This window comes from Podarcis filfolensis, assembly GCF_964270895.1.
Source record: "Podarcis filfolensis genome assembly, chromosome: 15".
NCBI classification, from domain to species: Eukaryota; Metazoa; Chordata; class Lepidosauria; order Squamata; family Lacertidae; genus Podarcis; species Podarcis filfolensis.
In genome coordinates this window covers 230,497-245,231 of record NC_139618.1, presented here as the reverse complement: position 1 = coordinate 245,231, position 14,735 = coordinate 230,497, and the positions used below count along the sequence as shown (strand labels likewise).

Genomic DNA, 14,735 nt, shown 5'->3' with positions numbered 1-14,735 from the left:
TTTCAAATACCCCTTTGTCCACAAATTAGCTGACTCTCTCGCTCTCTGCCTTGGCTCCCCAGCTGCAACGTGGCAGAAATGGTTCTGGCATGAGGGTTGTTGCAAATATTACCGAGAAGCTGTGTGAGGTGCATGGAGTGCTCTAAAGTGTTCTCCTGTAAGTGCTGTGTGCTATTAATGCGGGAAACTGAGAAGATGGATGTTTTCTCAGTGCCAAATGCTGGAGGAGCCAAGAACAATAAGAAGAGCCTGCTGGATCAGGCCCAAAGGGGCCCATTTAGTCCAGCATCCTGTACTCATAGTAGCCAGACTGATGCTTCAGTGGGAAACCACAAATAGAACCTGAGCCCAAGAATCTTTTCCTCCCCTCCTGTGGTTTCCAGCAACTGGTATTTAGAAGTATTACTGTTTCTGACCATGGATGCAAAGCATAGCCTTTCTCCATCCATCCCTCAGCCATTACAGCATAGGAAGCTGCCTTCTCCTGACTCAGACCATTGGTCCATTTAGCACAGGCATCCCCAACCTTCGGTCTTCCAGGTTTTTGGACTACAGTTCCCATCATCCCTGACCACTGGTCCTGTTAGCTAGGGATCATGGGAGTTGTAGGCCAAAACATCTGGAGGGCTGCAGGTTGGGGATGCTCATTGTCTGCACTGAGTGGCAGCTACGATTCAACATTTCAGGCAGGAGGAACATTCCCAGCCCTATGTGGGAGATACCAGTTGTTGAAACTGGGACCTTCTGCCACGAAGCAGGTACTCTACCAATGAGTTATGATCCTCCCTGTTAAATGAGGTGACCAAAAACTGTGAGCTTCGGGCGTCTGCAATGATTAACCCAGAGCCACATCCAATTCAAACCAATGGCCTGTGTATGAAAGGCCACAAGTAGCATGACAACCCCCGCCCGCTAGGGGACAGTATCCAGCAGTAAAGATCTTTCCAGGAGTAGAAGGATGATGAAAACCAGAGGGCAGCACTTCTGGATTGAAAGTAGACCCAAAGGAAGTGGGCATGGTCCTTGGTGCCACCAACTCCTGGACGGTTAAGTCCAGTCAAAGGCGACTATGGGGTGCAACGTTCATCTCGCTTCAGGCTGAAGTTTTCCGGGTCATGTGGCCAGCATGACCAAGCCTCTACTAGTGCAAAGGGACACTATGATGGAAACCAGAGCGCATGGAAACGCCGTTTACCTTCCCCCTGCAGCGGTACCTATTTATCTACTTGCACTGGCATGCTTTCAAACTGCTATGTTGGCAGAAGCTGGGGCAGAGTAGGTGGGTGTTTTGTGGCCAGTGCTTTCAGTCTGCCAGCCTCTGGGTGCAACCCAGCCCCCTCCTTATGCACCCTGCCATTTTAAACCCCCAATCCCTCTGTGGGCCAGTGGGTCTGAGATCTCTGCTGGCAGGAGTGTAGAGCATGCTGCGATGGGGAGAGAGCCTGGAGGCTGTGGTAGTGCTGGAAAAACAGGAGGGAGCACTTGTCTGACGAAAGGCAAAGGGAGAAAAGAGAGAGGTGCTTTATAATTAGAAACCTGCCTATGAAGTAGGAACACCCTTGCAAAGTATAGTTTGGGCAATGAGGATGCAGTTTTGGATAGGAGGATGGCTAAATATTGTGTGTGTGATCTAACAATGCGATTGCCCATGGAGGCCTTGTTCCAGTCGCAGTCATTGCATTTGAGCCAGGATTAAGAATTGCCAGGGTGGGTCTGTTTCACCCAGGGAGGAGGAAAGCCTGCATAGAGGCTGGTACCCGAGCAAGGATCGCAGGGTTGGTTAGGATCTGTCGCTTGTGTTGTGGCTGGAGTGGGGCATGAGCTGCTGCCCCCTTGCATCCAGCCTTGGTGGTTCTTACCTCTCACTTCTCTCCCCCTCTGTCAGTAAACAAAATGCTGGCAAGAGGCCATTGATCTGTGTGTTGCCTGTAGAATGTGCAATCTGAACCCTTGGCCTGCCCCTGCCTCAAACCAACAGACAGAAGAAATCCTTCACCTGTCGGCAATTGTCCCCTCATGGGAAGGATTTGGGGAGTGTCCCTGAGGATATCCTAGTACCCACCTCTGCCACCCAAGCTGCAACACGGAGCCCACTTTCATGTTTTCACTTCGGATTTATGCTTAATAGTGCTAACAATGCATGCTGTTAATCCTGAGAGCAACGTATATCGTGTTACCTCATCGTTACTGCATTAGTAAATGAAAATTACTCCTGCTGTGTGGCAGCAGAAAGGCATGAGTATGGTTTTGGCCAGAAATGTGTATCTTATTTTTAAAAAATGACTCATGCCTTTCTCCTGCCATGCTCCTGCAGCACTCGTGGAATCTGATAAAACGAACAACTCATCAGAAGAGTGTCCTAGTCCAGACCCACGAGGAGTGCTCCTTTGGTCCAGTCAGCCCAAGATGGAATCCAACATGGTAGCAACAGCTGTGTTGTAACCCACCTAGTGCGGCCTCACAACTCAGTGGGTGAAGGCCTACATCCCAGCAGATCACAGCTGCAGCCAAATGTGGGTTTGGAATAGCTGGATATTTGACTGTGGCCTGAAGAAACCTCTGTGTTTGCATGTCAGAGTCAATGGGTCCAAAGCTTTGGGTCCAAAGCATGGGTGGTGTGGGGACCCTCCAGAGGTCCTCCAGGTCAGGGATTGGGGCTTCAGGGCCCCACGTGGCTCTGGTCCTCTGCTCTTGCCACCATTTTGCCTGCCAGCAGTCTATCTACCATTGACCGCTCCAGTCTTTGTCAAAGAGACCCCTTCAAAGATTCTTGGAATCTTGACTATGGCTTGTTGGAAGTTAAATGAGAGTATCTGCTATACAGTGGTACCTTGGGTTACATACTGTACGCTTCAGGTTACATATGCTTCAGGTTACAGACTCTGCTAACCCAGAAATTGTACCTTGGGTTAAGAACTTTGCTTCAGGATGAGAACAGAAATCGTGCTCCGGTGGTGCGGCAGCTGCAGGAGGCCCCATTAGCTAAAGTGGTGCTTCAGGTTAAGAACAGTTTCAGGTTAAGTACGGACCTCCGGAACGAATTAAGTACTTAACCCGAAGTACCACTGTATATTTTGGAAAGTGGTTTGTCTGTCTGTTCTCTATAGGTTCCACCCCCTACCTGGATATCATTGGCACAAGGGTTTCTAAGGTGGGAGCAGGGGGTCGTTGTCAAATTTGGGCCACTGGCTGCCATTTTGAATCAAGATAGCACACCAGAGCATTCCCAGGAAGAAACATGCCAGGAAGAACCTGGCAGTGTGAATCAGCTCTTAGTTGGATAGAGAAGGATAACGGTGCACATGTCAAGCACAGTTGCTAAGAACAGCCAGCACTGCCCCAACATTAGATTTGTGCACAGTGGTAGAACTTGCAGCAGTCGAAAACAGTAAATCTGAGTTATTAAGAGGCTTAACCATTCCCTTTTCCAAAGTCCTGTCCGTATCAGAGATCATAACTATTTTATCAAGCTTTAGAAATTTTGTAAGAATGTTTGAGGAAGGGACATAGCTCAGTAGTAGAGCACATCCTTTACATGTGCAAATGGTCCTAGGTCACATTTCCAGGGTGGATATACAAAGGCTCCCTGGAAAACTGCTGCCATTGTGTACAGTAGTGAGCAAAAGGCATCAGTGGCCTGACTGTGATGGAAGGTAGTTTTCTAAGTTCTTAAGAAGTAAGCAGATCCAGAGTGCAGGGGGGCCAGACCAGAGGAACAGACTCTTGCACTGGGGTTTTGTTTCAGGGGTTCTGTTGGGAGAGGGGTTGTTGCTGATATTAATTTTTTGTATCTTTTTAGAGTTATGTGGAAAATGTTCAATTTGGTTGTTTACTTTTTGATGAGTTTTATTTATTGTTCATGACTACTTTTGTTACGTTTGTAATTATGCACATTTTTTCATGTTGTAAGCCACCTTGAGCATGGTTTTAACTATGGAAAGGTGGCATACAAATAAAATAATTAATTACTTTGGTTGATCTTTGACATGGTGGGTCCAAATTCACAAATTATCCAGTTGGGTTTTCTTTTCTCCTAAAAATTTCTGGGCCACACCGGGCCTTTGCAGTGAGACCCGCTTCCCTCCAGCAGCTAGACCTGCCCTGCCTTGCCCTTGTGCCTTCTTTGTGTGTGACGGCCTTATCCTTCGTCTCCTTCCCTCCTTGTTTCCTCACAGGTGCTGTAACCCAGCAAGGGAGGGCCACTTCCTTCGCTGACTTCGGCCCCTTCCTCCTCCTCCTCTCCCCCCCTCAGCCCCATCTATAACCGCAACCATGTCGGACTTTGTGGAGAGCGAGGCTGAGGAGTCCGAGGAGGAGTACGACGAAGATGGGGAAGTCGTCACCAGGCCACCCAAGAAGTTCGTCGAGGATGAAGACGGTGAGCTCGCTTCGCTTTCCCCCTCGGGTTTCTGAGTTGTGCCAACAGTATGTCCATGTGAGTCTCTGTCAGAAAGCTTCCAAACAGCAGAGGGAGCGTCTGTGCTGGTCCATGGCAGCAAAAACAACCAAGCTCCTGTGACTCGTTTCGGCTGGCGGTTTTTGGGGGCTTTAGCCGACAAAGGCTTCTGACTTGGTTGGGTGCATTGCCCGGAAGCTGCGCCCTGGCAGGCCAGCTGCATTCAGGGTTTGTTCACTTGGGAACAGGCTGCATCTACACGCCTTAAGTGGCTGGAGGAATGTATTTGGATTTGGGGGCAAGAGGAATGAACGGATTGAGAAACGCATCCACTGGGCGCCCCAACATAAAAATTGTGCTTTGGAAAGGGAACGGTTGTGTGTGAGCTTCAGGCCTTCATGGAAGTTTGGTCCTGGCAAACAAACCCTCAGTTAAATGAGAGCATAAGAGCCTAAACCTAGCTCTGCTGGATCAAGCCAGTAGCCCATCTAGTCCGGCATCCTGTTCTCGCAGTGGCCGACGAGGTGCCCCAAAGGGAAGCCTGTGAGCAGGATGTAAGTGCAAGAGCGCTCTCCTCTCCAGTGGTATTCGGAACCATAGCTGCCTCCAGCTGTGGAGGCAGAGCATGGCCATCCTGGCTTGCATCCATTATTGATAGCCTGCTCCTCCGTGAATTCGTGAAATCCCCTTTTATATTTTGTGTTTCTGCATTTTTATGTTGTGAGCCACCCTGTGAAGGACAGCATACAGATTCAATAAGTAAATGGATAGATTTTAAAGCCATCTAGGTTGGTGGCCATCACTGCCTCCTGTGGCAGGGAGTTCCATAGTTCAGCTAATTCTCTGCCTCAGGGAATTTGCTTTTTCTGTACCTGACTTCTGTATATTTATTGTATTGACTTTTATTGTATTGACTTTCTCCTTCTATCAGAGGAGGAGGAGGAAAACCTTGATGACCAGGACGAGCAGGGGAACTTGAAAGGCTTCATCAATGATGATGACGATGAGGAAGAGGAGGAGGAAGAAGAAGCCAGTGATTCTGGAGACTCTGAGGACGATGTTGGTCGTAAAAAGAGGAAGCGCAGTAAGTTTGGGGGGTGGTCAGCAACAAGCAGGTCCCTGTTGGTCTTCATTCTCTGTGCCAGTCCTCTTCAACCTGGGCCTCTCTGGATGTTGTGAACTACAACTCCCATCAGCCCCAACTAGGAGTTGTAGTTGTCATTTGTCCTCATTGAATTCCACCTGCCCATAGCCCCATCTTCTGCCTGACCTGGGTGACTCACCTTTTCCCCCCTGCCCTCCTCCTTCCCACCAATCTTTTCCAGCTTCCTTTTCTACTTGTTTGGGGTCCTGACTTTCCATCTCTCCCTCTCTAGATTTTGATGACCGTCTTGAGGACGACGACTTTGACCTCATTGAAGAAAACTTGGGTGTCAAAGTTAAACGGGTGAGTAGCACGTCACACTCTGGCAATCTTTTGAGTGAGCAAGGTGCTGTTATCTTAGCTATCCTAATCTACTACTATTTCAATTTGGTGGATCTTTTTCTTTAAAAGGAAGGGCTTCCTCAGTCACCTCTCCTTCAGGCAATGTCTCATGCCACCATGCAGTCTGAGAAGGCTGTGCTGGAAAGACTTAAATCAGCCTTACTTCCCTCTCTGCCCCCTATGTTGTTGACTTGGACTGATGGGAGTTTTTGTCCAAAATATCTGAAGGGTATCTGGTTGGGGAAGCCTGACCTCAAAGTAGATTGGGTCCCACTGCAGCCTGGCTCTTACCCCTATCACATGTCTTTTGTTTGGCTGAGGTGTGGTTGTTAATAATAACAACAACAACTATTTATACCTTGCCCATCTGGCTGGGTTTTCCCAGACACTCTGGGTGGCTTTCAATAGAATAATAATAATAATAATAATAATAATAATAATAATAGTAAAGTGATAAAATGTCAAACATAAAAAACTTCCCAATACTGGGCTGCCTTCAGATGTCTTCTAAAAATCAGATAGTTGTTTGTTTCCTTGACATCTGATGGGAGGGCCTTCCACAGGGTGGGCGCTACCACTGAGAAGGCCCTCTGCCTGGTTCCCTGTAACCTCACTTCTCACAGGGAGGGAGGGAACTGCCAGAAGGCCCGCGGCGCTGGACCTCAGTGTCCGGGGAAATGATTGGGGTGGAGACGCTCCTTCAGGTATACTGGGCCGAGGCCATGTGGGGCTGTAAAGGTCAGCACCAACACTTTGAATTGTGCTCGGAAACTTACTGGTAGCCAATGTAGGTCTTTCAGGACCAGTGCTATATGGTCTTGGCGGCCGCTCCCAGTCACCAGTGTAGCTGCCGCATTTTGGATTAACTGTAGTTTCCAGCTCACCTTCAAAAGTAGCCCCATGTAGAGCTCATGGCAGTAGTCCAAGTGGGAGATAACCATAGCACGCACCACTCTGGTGAGACAGTCTGCAGGTAGGGTCTCAACCTGCGTACCAAATGGAGCTGGTAGACAGCTGCCATGGACAGCAGTGACCCTGCCTTCTGCTCAGGTGTCCCTGAGAGGTTGTGTTGGGTGTGGAGATGAGGGGTGCCTGTTGAGTCCCTGGAAGGTGTGGGGAGTCCCTATCTCAAGGGGCCTGCAGACTGATCAAACAGAGTACATTTCCCTCGGCAGCAAAAATTCAGGCGGGTGAGGAAGATGTCAGATGAGGATGACGAAGAAGAGGATTATGGGAAGGAGGAGCACGAGAAGGAAGCCATTGCTGAAGAGATCTTCCAGGATGGGGAGGGTGAGGACGGGGGAGAGGGCGGCGAAGGCCCTGTTGCCGCAGCCGAGGAAGAAGAGGAAGAGGAGGAAGATGAATCTGGTAGGTATTGATGCGCACTCCTCTGGGATACTGGATGAAGTGATAGGAGGGGCTGTGAGCTGAAGGAAGGTGTTCAAAGGAGCCAGTGGCAGCTAGTGGCCTTTGGAAAGATTCAGAAGCCAGCCTTGGGGAGCTCTTACCTAACATGGGAGCAACATATTTCTTATTTAATTAGATTATTTTGCTCAGGCTGGAGCCCCCATGGCAAAGTAGTATATTCCAGACTGGTGTGAAGGGGAGACCTCCCTCCCTGCCTCCCAGCTGAATGGGGGGCCCCTGGCAGAGATGCACCAGCAACTGGGCATAGATCAATAATAGGTCAAGACAAAGGTGGGGTGAGGGAAGGGCCCAGTTCCAGCCACCCATGTGAGCGGCGGCCATTGCTGTTTCTTCCAGACATTGATGACTTCATTGTGGATGACGATGGGCAGCCTCTGAAGAAGCCCAAGTGGAGGAAGAAGCTCCCCGGATACACAGACGCGTAAGTTGGTCGAAGGCTGCTGCCCTTCTTTCAAGTTCTGACTGCGGGGAGGGAACCACCGCCAAAGGGAAATGTTGGGCGTGAGCGGTAGCATGACAGCCATCTGCAACCCCCAAAGGGCTGTCGCGTGGAAGATGGAGCAAGCCCGTTTTCTGCTGCTCCAGAGGGCAGGACCCAAGGGTTCAAATTGCAAGAAAGGAAATTCCAGCTAAACTGTAGGGAAAGAGATTCCTGAGAGTAAGAATCATTTGACTGCAACGAAGTGCCACAGAGGATGGTGGCTTCTCCTTCCTTGGAGGTCTTTAAGCAGAGGTCGGATGGCCATCTGCCAGAGGTGCTTTAGCTGTGATTCCTGCATTGCAGGGGGTTGGAATAGATGACCCTTGGGGGTCCCTTCCACCTCTACAATTCTGTGAAATGCTTTTCCTTGCAGTGGCCCCTGGAGCTGCCCAGCTCCCTTTCAATGTGGAAATGGGTCTGCTTTGGCTTTAGGTGTTCAGAGGCCCCTGTTCTCATAAGGCTCTTTGTGGGCAAGTCAGCTGCTGCCCTCTGTCCTTCCCCCACCCCTGAGACATTGAGGGTCTTCAGTGGTCAAATACCAGTGTTCCTGTCCTCTCCCAGTGCTTTGCAAGAGGCTCAGGAGATATTCGGAGTGGACTTTGACTATGACGAGTTCGAGAAATACAACGAGTACGACGAGGAGATGGAAGACGAGTACGACTACGAGCCTGAAGAGACGGAAGGGGAGATCCGCGTCCGGCCCAAGAAGACGGCCAAGAAGCGCGTCAGCCGCCGCAGCATTTTCGAGATGTATGAGCCCAGTGAACTGGAGAGCAGCCACCTGACTGACCAGGACAACGAGATCCGGGTGACTGACATGCCCGAGAGGTTCCAGGTGAGGAGACCTGCCTGTCTGGTCCTTGCTTTTCCCTTTTCACTACCTGCTGCATTTACAGCAAGGGTGGGGGGACACCTGTGGCTGCCCCCCAGATGTTGCTGGAGTCCAGCGCCCGCTACCCTCATCCCTGACCATTGGCCCTGCTAGATTGCTGGGGATCTGGAGTCCAGCAACATCTGGGGGCACAGATGTTCCCTAGCCTTAGGTCACAAAACGCAGCCTTGACCTGCTTAGGCCTCTTGCAGCAAACTTCACCCCTTTGCACTCTGTTTTCCTCCTCCCAGCTGCGCTCCATCCCTGTGAAGAATGCCGAAGATGACGAGCTGGAAGAGGAAGCCGACTGGATCTACCGGAATGCTTTTGCCATGCCCACCATCTCCCTGCAGGTGAGGATCTGCTCGGAGTGACAGCTGTTCTTGGAAGGCTGTGGGACATGTCTCTATGTTGTTTGTTTTATTATTACTCCTCCACTCTTAAGGTCCCAGGGCAAGTTGCAGCCTATAAAGCAATATTGAAAACAATGCAAAGCAACTTAACAGCCATAAAATTGAGATGGGTTTTGTCAAAAGACGTGCATCTTCAGCATCCTTTGGAAGTTGTATAATGTAGGTGCCAGAGACACATCTCTGGGGAGGGAGTTCTACAACTGAGGGGCCACCACAGAGAAGACCCTCTTTTTGACTGCCACCCCCTAAACCTCTGAGGGCAGAGGGCGTACCAAAAGGGCCCCCTCTGCTGATCTCAGCACCCAAGGGGACTGTAGGGAAGGAGGTGGTCTTTCAGGTATTTGGTGCCTGGGTCATTTAGAGCTTTAAATGCTAACATGCGCACCTTCAATGCGCACCTTCAATTGGGTCTCGAAGCGAGCTAGCAATCATTGCAGCTGTTTCGAAAATAGTTTGTATGATAATTAAATGCAATCCCAGGTGGTAGGTAATCTCGCTGCTGCATTTTGGACTAACTCTTAAGCATGCAGAGCCTGCAATATTGAAGAGAATTAATTGCACTGCCCCCCCCCCTTTCCAGAGTTCTCCTTCACAGCCTTCTCTTCGGAGTTGTGTTTTTTGCCAGCTGGGTGTCAACAGGGTTGAGGTTCGGCTGTCTCTGGCGCACAGGTGTGGTAGTCTGTGAGGTGGGGGCTTTGGGCAGGGGCACTGTTAAGGACAGTGGAACAGGAGGAGATATTTGACATTAAAAATATAATTAGAGTAAACAGTTGGCTTAAAACAGCTATCGTAAAACACACGTCAAATTTAGAATCGTAGAACTGCAGAGTTGGAAGGGACAGAGTTGTATGTGGCCCGTGTGGGGATTGAACCCATGACATTGGCGTTGTCAGCAGCATGCTGTAACCAACTGAGCTAACTCTCAGCCTACTTGTCACACTAGGTTTTCCCGTACAAAAAAAAAAGTGTTTCAGCTAATTCTGTTTAAAATTTAAAATATGATTAAATCAGCAGCTGAAAATGCATGTCAAACCCAGATGTCTTGCTAGGCTTTCCAGAACAAAAAATATTGTTAGCAGGTGCTTGAAATGAGTACGGTGACAGTGTCTGCCTGATGTCAATAGGGGTGGGTGTTGCCACGCTCAAAGATAGAATTTGCTCTATGGTTGTAAGAAATGTCAGTGTCAGCCGACCCCCCTGCCTTCTCCTTGCTCCCCAGGAGAGTGCCGACTACCTGGACCGCGGCCAGGCCAGCAGCAGCTTCAGCCGCAAGGGCCCCAGCACCATCCAGAAGATCAAAGAGGCCCTGAACTTCATGAGGAACCAACACTTTGAGGTGAGCTGGGATAGGGCGGCTGAGCTGCTTCCTTGAGGGTAGATGGATTTCTTTGATTGGTGGAAGCTGGAGTCCTAAAGCACAGCCACGCTGACAGGGGCCGATGGCAGCTGGAATCCCTAATCCCTGGCAGGTGGCCGGGCACCGAAGCCTGCCATGAACAGGAGGGCTCCTGGCCGTGAGCCCAAACTCCTTGGGTTTAATGGGTTCCCCACTTTTCCCCCCTTAGGTTCCGTTCATCGCCTTCTACAGGAAGGAGTACGTAGAGCCAGAACTGCACATCAATGACCTGTGGCGAGTCTGGCAGTGGGACGAGAAGGTGAGGCTCCCAGCCCAGCCGCCTCACCTGAGACGGTGATTCTGCTCTAAGATAGTTGCTGTTATCACTGAAATGGGAAAGGTGGTGCGGACATAATGGACTCCTCTTTTTAAAAATAGTAATAGGGAAGTGCAGGGACGCGGGTGGTGCCGTGGGTTAAACCACAGAGCCTAGGACTTGCAGATAAGAAGGTCGGCGGTTCAAATCCCCGCGACAGGGTGAGCTCCCGTTGCTCGGTCCCTGCTCCTGCCCACCTAGCAGTTCGAAAGCACGTCAAAGTGCAAGTAGATAAATAGGTACCTCTCCAGCGGGAAGGTAAGCGGCGTTTGTGTGCGCTGCTCTGGTTCGCCAGAAGTGGCTCAGTCATGCTGGCCACATGACCTGGAAGCTGTACGTCGGTTCCCTCGGCCAATAAAGCTAGATGAGCGCCGCAACCCCAGAGTCGGTCCCGACTGGACCTAATGGTCAGGGGTCCCTTTACCTTTTTAATAGGGAAGTGCACTTGTCTGTTCTTGCTCTGTATCCGCTCGTTGGTGGGAACTTTACCTGAGAAGATCCTCCTTGGCCACCATAGAAAGGGCCGTCATTTCTTTTAACAAATAACAATATATATCTTCCTGTGATGTCACTGAGCAAAATCTCTGTGTGAGGGGGCAATGGGCCCTGTTCTCCTGTCCAAAAAGGTCTGCGCCTCCTAGCTCTCTCCCTCTGCAAGCTTGAATGACCACGACCAGATTACCTGTGTCATGGGGTGTCCATGTTCATAAGGACACAAGAAGATGGATCAGGCCAAAGGGGGCCCATCTAGTCCAGCATCCTGTTCTCACAGGGGCCATTCAGATACCCGTGGGAAAACTGCAAGCAGGATTTAAAACAAGAGCCCTCTCCCCTCCTGTGGTTTCGAACGACTGGTGTTCAGAAGCATGGCTGCCTCCAACTGTGCAGGCAGAGCAGAGCCATCCTGGCTAACTAGCCACCGAGAGCCCCTCTTATACATGACTCCCTTTATGGAGCCAGCCAGCTAAGCCCTGTGATTTCAGTTCCAGCATGACCCTGGCCAGGAGTCTCTTTTTTTAAAAAAAATTAATATTTATTAAAGTTTTAAGGGGTACAAAAAGAAAAAGTAAAAAACATCATTTTAAACAAAAAACAATACAACACATCACAATAGGTAAAGAAAAAAGGATAAAATACAAAGGAAAAAAAAACAGAAAAATAAAATCCATTAAACAATAAAAAACAAAGAAAAATACAACAAATCTTCCCATTACTTACCTTTCATTAGCTTATTTCCTTGACCTCCTCACACCTCCCTTTTTTGTATTCTAGATCGATTATCTATTTCAGCAAATCCTTTCCATCTTTTCAAATTTTAGTCCTGTAATTTATCTTAGTATGATGTAGCTTTACTTTCCCTCCTTTCACCAATTAACAGTCAGTTTTCCCCAAATCCTTTATATCCTTCCTGCTAAAGTCACATAACATCATTCCAACATCCTTCTAACATTCATTAATTTTACAATGTTTCTGTAAATAGTCTTTAAATTTCTTCCAATCTTCCTCCACCGACTCTTCTCCCTGGTCTCGGATTCTGCCAGTCATTTCCGCCAGTCTCTCATTCCTTTCCCTCTCTCAGTTCACTGACCTTTGCAAGAATTGGGGGTCCAAGCCCCCCCCCATTGGAAGGAAGCCCCCACCCCCTGCATCTTCCATGTTCAGACCCACTGCCATATTCTTGTGCTCGCCGGCCAAAGGGACCTCTCTGGCTCTGCTCTGACTCTTGCTGCTTTCCTTACTCAAGGAAGTTCAGTTGGAAGCGAGAAGTCGGTGGGGTGGTTCTGGGAAGGCAGTCAGGTGACTCAAAGCAAACTTCCCTCTCTCTCTCCCTTGCCCCAGTGGACCCAGCTTAAGATCCGTAAGCAGAACCTGACCAGGCTCTTTGAGAAGATGCAAGCCTACCAGTACGAGCAGATCTCTGCGGATCCAGACAAGCCTCTGGCAGACGGCATCAGAGCCCTGGACACCACCGACATGGAGAGGTACCGTCTCACCTCAGAGCTGTTAGGCCAAAACTTCAAGGCAAGCCGGTGCCTTGTCTCAATGGGAACACATGGTTCCCCCCTGGTCAGCCTGTCTGTCTCTTCCTGAGAGCCTTGGGGAAAACTTTCTGTGTCTTCTTTTCTTGACTAGGGCTGCCCTTTTGCCATTTCTTGTCATTGTCGTGCTTTTGAACAAAAGGGACACTGCAAGTATTTTAAGGAGAGTCTCCTTACATACAATCGTACCTTGGTTGTCAAATGGAATCCATTCTGGAACTCCATTCAAATTCCGAAAACATTCGACAACCATGGCGCGGCTTCTGATTGGCTGCAGGAGCTTCCTGCACATACCGTATTTTTCGGCCCATAGGGCACACCGGAACACAGGACGCACCTAGTTTTTTTGGGGGAAATAAAGAATTTTTTTAAATCTCCCCCCCCCCGGCGCGGGGCTGACCCCAGCCCCCGGAACAGGCAGCTCTCCACAAGCCGTGGGAGAGCTGCGTGAAGCCTGAAGCCTGTGGGGCGCTGAGCTCAGGGCGCCCCCAGGCTTCGGGGTGCAGGTAGCTCTCCAAAAGCCGTGGGAGAGCTGCGCGAAGCCCGAAGCCTAGGGGGCACTGAGCTCAGCGCGACCCCAGGCTTCGGGGTGCAGGCAGCTCTCCAAAGCCTGCGGATAGCTTCCTGAAGCCTGGAGAGCGAGAGGGGTCAGTGCGCACCAACCCCTCTCGCTCTCCAGGATTCAGCGAAAGCCTGCATTCGTCTCATAGGACACACACACATTTCCCCTTCATTTTTGGAGGGGAAAAAGTGCGTCCTATAGGGCGAAAAATACGGTAGTCGAAAGCCGAGTTGGACGTTCGGCTTCCAAAGAACATTTGCAAAGCAGAACACTCACTTCTGGGTTTGCGGTGTTCAGGAGTCAAAAGGTTTAACTCCCAAGGCATTCGGGATCCAAACTGTACTTAAGAACTGAAGAAGAGTCTCGTCTAGCCATGTCCAAAGTCCGTTTTGGGGGCCTAATCCGGCCCGCAGGTTGTTTTAATGCGGCCCTGTGGCAGTTTATTTCCTGGGGTAAAATCCTAAGAAAACCTCAACAACTTCAATCCTAAAAAAAGCTCAGCAGCTTCAATCTTTAAAAAAGTTAGTAAAGTAAAGAAATGAAATCTGTTTCTTGTGGCTCCCGCCAAATATATATATATTTTAAAATGCCTTCCCATGCTTCTGTTTTGGCAGGCTGAAGGACGTGCAGTCCATGGATGAGCTGCGGGATGTGTACAACCACTTCCTGCTCTACTATGGCCGAGATATCCCCAAGATGCAGAACGCCGCCAAGGCAAGCCGCAAGAAGCACAAGAGGGTCCGGGAGGACGGTGAGGAGGAGGAAGGTATGTGGGTTGCAGGAAGGGGCTGCCTGGTTTCTAAGGTGATCGTCTCCATGCTCCCACCCCACCATCTCCCCGCTCTGGTGCCTTCGCTACAGGGCTGTCTCTCTCCCCCATCCTCTGAGCCTGGCTATCTGCACATGGTGGTGGGGCCTGGCTCCATACCTCCCTGTGCCAATTGCTGTGGGTTGCAAAAGCCCTGAAACTGGGCTGCTGCCCACAGAAGCTGGCACTCTTAGTTCTGGTTGGTTGTTTGTTTATTTAGAAAATCTAGATATCCCACTCAACACGTTTGGCAAAAAAAACCCAACAACCCAAAAGCCCTAAGCGATAATAATAATAATAATAATAATAATAATAATAATAATAATAATAATAATAATTTATTATTTGTACCCCGCCCATCTGGCTGGGCCTCCCCAGCCACTCTGGGCAGCTTCCATAGAAAACCAAAAATACACTAAAATATCACAGATTAAAAACTTCCCTGAACAGGGCTGCCTTATTATTAATAGTAATAATAACAACAATAACAACAACAACAATAATAGTGTATTATTTATACCCCGCCCATCTGGCTAGGC

General features: G+C 49.6%; 1 protein-coding gene across 1 annotated transcript in view; it reads left to right on the top strand.

Moving 5' to 3' along the window:
• Positions 1-14,735, top strand: part of SUPT6H (SPT6 homolog, histone chaperone and transcription elongation factor) — a 43,364-nt gene that overhangs the window by 4,097 nt on the left and 24,532 nt on the right. Inside the window, exons 2-12 of the mRNA XM_083587285.1 lie at positions 4,176-4,378; positions 5,328-5,480; positions 5,773-5,843; positions 7,058-7,250; positions 7,647-7,731; positions 8,353-8,626; positions 8,914-9,015; positions 10,295-10,411; positions 10,641-10,730; positions 12,627-12,769; positions 14,003-14,154. Of these exons, the coding sequence (XP_083443411.1) occupies positions 4,273-4,378; positions 5,328-5,480; positions 5,773-5,843; positions 7,058-7,250; positions 7,647-7,731; positions 8,353-8,626; positions 8,914-9,015; positions 10,295-10,411; positions 10,641-10,730; positions 12,627-12,769; positions 14,003-14,154 (1,486 nt within the window). The 5' untranslated portion in view covers positions 4,176-4,272. The remainder of the gene's footprint in view (positions 1-4,175; positions 4,379-5,327; positions 5,481-5,772; positions 5,844-7,057; positions 7,251-7,646; positions 7,732-8,352; positions 8,627-8,913; positions 9,016-10,294; positions 10,412-10,640; positions 10,731-12,626; positions 12,770-14,002; positions 14,155-14,735) is intronic.